This window comes from Glossina fuscipes, unplaced genomic scaffold (genome assembly GCF_014805625.2).
Source record: "Glossina fuscipes isolate IAEA_lab_2018 unplaced genomic scaffold, Yale_Gfus_2 147, whole genome shotgun sequence".
Taxonomy (NCBI): Eukaryota; Metazoa; Arthropoda; class Insecta; order Diptera; family Glossinidae; genus Glossina; species Glossina fuscipes.
The window spans coordinates 518,466-523,196 of NW_023998490.1; the positions used below are offsets into that span (position 1 = coordinate 518,466).

The 4,731-nt window shown below is 36.4% G+C and overlaps 1 protein-coding gene across 1 annotated transcript; it reads right to left on the minus strand.

Annotated features, from left to right (window-relative positions):
• Positions 1 to 360: 360 nt before the first annotated feature.
• On the minus strand, positions 361 to 1,878 carry LOC119641286 (cyclin-K-like). The gene is made up of 9 exons (XM_038039881.1): positions 1,794 to 1,878; positions 1,635 to 1,724; positions 1,488 to 1,562; positions 1,371 to 1,415; positions 1,256 to 1,294; positions 1,139 to 1,177; positions 1,038 to 1,076; positions 913 to 969; positions 361 to 761 (listed from the first exon to the last, which is right to left on the minus strand). Exons 1-9 carry the CDS (start codon positions 1,873 to 1,875, stop codon positions 361 to 363), a joined length of 867 nt encoding a protein of 288 aa, XP_037895809.1. The 5' UTR covers positions 1,876 to 1,878.
• Positions 1,879 to 4,731: the final 2,853 nt, after the last annotated feature.

Below are 4,731 nucleotides of genomic sequence, written 5' to 3' on the forward strand. Positions count from 1 at the left end.
CCAAAATTTCGCATGAATATAACTATCTGCGATAGTCCTTTTGAAGCAAGATGTTAGTAACACATCCCTTAATATAACAAGTATTCTAGATTTCGCTTAAATTCTATAAAATGTACAAAAATAATTAAATTCGCATATTTTTTGAATTGTGTTCATTACTGACATATAACATTCGTCTGTGATCAGAACAAGCTCGTTCTTTGTTCAGCATCGTGATTAAAACCACTTATATAAAGTATTTTAAAGATTGTTTTAAAAAGTATTTTAAAATGACTTAAAATAGCGACAAATTAGTTTAGGAAAATATTTGTAAAAAATTGAATTTAAGTATACCGAAGGACGGAGCTTGTATATGCCGTCTTAAAGGTATATGTTAACAGTCTTGCCCTGTGACGGGACAAAAGGATAGTTTGCACCGCCGCCAGGACGTGCAGGTGGCCCAACAGCAGGTGGCCCATTTGGAGGTAGCCCATTTGGAGGTGGCCCATTTGGAAGTGCAGGTGGCATACGTGGAGGTGCCGCAGCTGCAGGTGGCATAAATGGAGGTTGCGCAACAGCAGGTGGCATAAATGGAGGTTGCGCAACTGCAGGTGGCCCAAGCGCAGGTGGCCCAACTGCAGGCGGCATAGGTGGAGGTGGCACAGCTACAGCTGGGTTAGGTGCAGGTGATTTAATTGTCGCAGCTTGCCCATTTACAGGCGATTGAGGTGCTTGCCGCGGTCCTCGCAGCATCAGTTGTTTTCGTATTGATGGCCCATGGTCTTGTAAAAAGGCAATTATAAATAAATTAACAAATATAATTCCTCTATGAGGTAATTAGTCGGCTCGAAGCCATTGGGCAACGTATGGGACGTTTATTGGCAGAGAGAATATAAGATTTTCCCATATTATCTTATAAGCCCTAGTACATACCGGCGTGAGGTCCACCGAACGTATCCTCTGATAGTAAATTAGTTAATGCGTCTACACCTATATTTAAGTAAAGAAAAAATTTATATTTATATATGTATATAACCACAATCAGCGCAAAAACATACCTTCCACAAGGATTGGTGAAGCTATCGAGGCCATATCACCTATATTTGTTGGCAGATTTATAAATATTTTGCAATAGTAGCCAATGAGCATAATTACATACCTTTGATCATTGCGTGATGACGCGCTTGCTTTACGTTTGCTTGTAAATAAATAGACATAAGTCATGTAATGCAACTAAGTTTTTCAACGTGTATGTACAATTATTACGAATACATACCTTTGGGCGGCTGGCGATGATGCGTACGCTTTTCGTTTTCTTGTAGATAAAAATAATAAATAGACATAAGTCATGTAATGTGCAAGTAAGTTTTTCAATTATTACGAATGCATACCGTTTGGAGTACTATGTTCCTCGGGCTTGGCGCTTGTTACCTCTTCTGAATTTTTTAAGAGGTACAATTTCAACAATGTAATAAGTTTAATATAGTGCAATAACTACAAACACATACCGGGTTCCGGTTCAATAGGCATAGGAGTAGTATCCTCAACGGCGTTGGTAGAAGGATTAACGCTTGTTCCCTCTTCTGAACTTCCAAGGAGGTACAAGTTCAATAATATAATAAGTTTAATATAATGCAATAACTACAAACACATACCGGATTCCGGTTCACTAGGCGTAGGAGTAGTATCCTCAACGTTGCTGGCAGGAGAAGTGGGGCCAGCATCTGTGGTTACTTCGTCATCCTCTATATATATTAAAGTTATTATATTATATAAATTTCTGGTCGGTGAACCCAGTTAATTGAAATACGTACGAGGCGTGCAATCATTTGGATGCAGAAAGAAAATAATGAATAGCACACTGGCCGCAACGGTCTTAAAATAATTTTCTCCCATCCTTTTTTTTTTTTTTGCAATTGTTTGCGAGAAGGCGCTTAATAGCGCGGCCCTTATATACATAATGGCATTAGTTGCACCATTAAATGTATCAAATTTTTTGGTTTTGCTTCAATTTTCAAAAGAGATTTAATTTAAATTCAAGCGTTCAAAATAATTGAATTTCATTTACATTCGCTACTGTTTCGAATGGTTTCAGTTGTTTACTTAGGCCCCTTTAAACCCATTATAAACTATCACCCATTTCTTCACCAATCATCAACTTTAAGAAAGCTTGATAATAGAACACTTAAGTCTTATAAACATACAGCTTGTCCACTATTACCTTTCATTCAAAATTTACTTAAATTGTTAATTACTATATGTGATGACATTGCTGTAAAGCTTCTGAAAGTTTTGATCAGAACACTTAGCCGAGCAAATTTCATATACATCTTCTGAAGTCAGTTTTACGTTATTAACGAATTTAGCGGTGAGTGAAAGAAGTCGTAGTCGAATTGAACGAGGTCCTGGCTATGTAGTGGGTGCATCAAAATTTCCTAAGTAGATTCCCCTATTTTTGCCAGGTTGTGAGAAGAATGTGCGGTACATTAGTATACCATAATATTATTTTTCACGTTTCTTATTGGTAACGATGATCAAATACGTTCAATAGTTAAGTTTTTCGCATAAATCATTTTTTCGCATAGATCATAAAATCGATCCGACTGAATCTATTTTTAAAGCAACTCGGAAATTGTGATCTACAGGTTCAATTAAAAATACATAAACAGACATCAAAAGGAACGGGACGTACAGGCAGGCTGTCACAACTCTCTGAATCGTTTCAATTTAGAATAATTGAAAAATCCGTCTAATTCAAAAAATTTGGACTCGTTCTTTTCTGTTTACCCGTTCCCCTTAAATTACTAGGAAGTACATTGGAAGAAGTATTGTTTTCCTTATAAGAGAACACTTTTTCCACTACAAGCGTTCTGCTATAAAGGCCAAACAGAGCCAGCTGAGAAGAGTTTCATAGTTCGTGTGGTAGCATCCCACATCACTTGTCCTCTGCTGAGACGTATATCTTGGGAAGGTATAGTTAAGTTGGCTATCCGGGATCTCATGGGAGATCCAAAGGCGAAATTGACTATGATTGTGTAAAGCAATGCTAAAGGCTTTATGAGATGAATTAAAGCGCCACGTGGCCACGAAACAGGTACACGTTAAGCCATTTACGCATCACTGACCGTGCACCTCATCCCGGTGATGAAGTTCGCAACAGAGCTGTCGTAGAGAGAACTGGATATATAATATACATGTTTTCTGTGTAGCCAACTATTATGGAAGTCCGCGAATCACATGTTTTCAATGGATCTACGGCTTAAGAATCTGTCGATATTTTTCCTTCGATATTGAAAATCTATGGATAACAATCGGATGACAATCCAAGAAGTATTGACAATCTCTACACAAGAGTGCCTTTAAGCTGCTCAATTTCTGTTACCAGTATTTATCAAAATGGTTGTAGTCTAAGCCATGAGAACCACTGGTGGCAGGTGCTCACTTAAAGCACGCGCAAATCTTTGGTGCAGCATATTTTCGAGAAAATGCGACCGTGTCCCGCCAAATTGCGTTATTTGCCTTTCAAGCCGAGTGTCCAGCAAACTTTTAACGCAACTTATCATTGGCTTCTAATTTCTACTTTATCTTCATAAGAAGAAAAATCGAAAGTGTTAATGCTAAATTTGACGCGTCTCCTCGTTTATTGATACTTTCAAAAGCTCTTAAGCCTTTCACTAAATTTTGAACAATATTTTAAGAATTATTACTGATTTTTTTCTATATGTGAACTTGCTACATGTAGGCCTATGGATAACGGGTTCTTTTACTTAAAAAAGAAGATACTTCTATACGTCTGTAATCGATTTTTTCATAACCTTAACGGTTGTCCTAAAAAAGCTAAAAGAAAAAAAAAACGAATTTTGTATAGTCTGCTAGAGTATATCGGATTGATGTGCCTCACGTATTCCATTTTTGTAAAATAAATGTTGCCCTTAACGTAACGAGTAAGTAAAAAACACGGAAAGCAGACGTTCCCTCAGTTTATGTTGCACTGTAGGCGTGTCCTATGACAGGTTTGGGCCATTTTCAAGTTATTTTCAAATAGGAAGGCGATATTTTCAATGGGCCAGATGGACATGCTTAAATCGTTTTTAGAATTTGTTGTTGTATATTTGTTGGGGCTTGCGATGCTCTCTTCTGTTGTTGTTCTGGTGTTGCTAAGATTTTGACAAAATTTTGATGGTTATATTAATCGAATAAACTGCGAACGATATCCTGCCGCCATAGCATTATCCCTTAAGTAACTTTTTTTATTAGGTTCGTTTGAGATATGAACGGATTTGTTTTATTTTGTTCATAAAATCTCTTTGAAGTAAGTGACTGCAATCGCTTGCCGCTTAAGATCGACCTACCGCTGCGTTACATTGCATAATTATAAAATATGAGATAATATATTGCATTAGTCCTATGAGACCACAATAAATGTTAATATCTCAAATTTATCGATGAAGAAGATTTTTACAATTTTTGATATCCATTATTATATATTACAATTTGAGTACAATTGATTTAAAATGCTTAAGTAATTTTTTCTTCAATATATAGTTTCTTGTGTAATCTATTCAGTTTTATATGCACTAAAATTGATTTTCAAAGCATTTATTCCGTAACGAATCGATTATTTCTACAATTTATATATTAAAGGCACTAATCGATCGATCAGTCTGAATTTTTCTCCCTCTAAGAAAATATTTGCATTAATTGTGAACAAATTTTTCACTTAATTGAAAAGTGCCGAAGAATCGCTAAACC

What these genes read in the sequence shown, in the direction of transcription:
- LOC119641286 (XM_038039881.1), bottom strand. Translation starts at nt 1,875, where the DNA reads ATGGGAGAAAATTATTTTAAGACCGTTGCGGCCAGTGTGCTATTCATT. An exon ending in TCCAAATGATTGCACGCCTC is followed by an intron (nt 1,725 to 1,793) that starts GTACGTATTTCA and finishes TAATATATATAG; the next exon opens with AGGATGACGAAGTAACCACA. An exon ending in TCATCGCCAGCCGCCCAAAG is followed by an intron (nt 1,178 to 1,255) that starts GTATGTATTCGT and finishes TTTATTTACAAG; the next exon opens with CAAACGTAAAGCAAGCGCGT.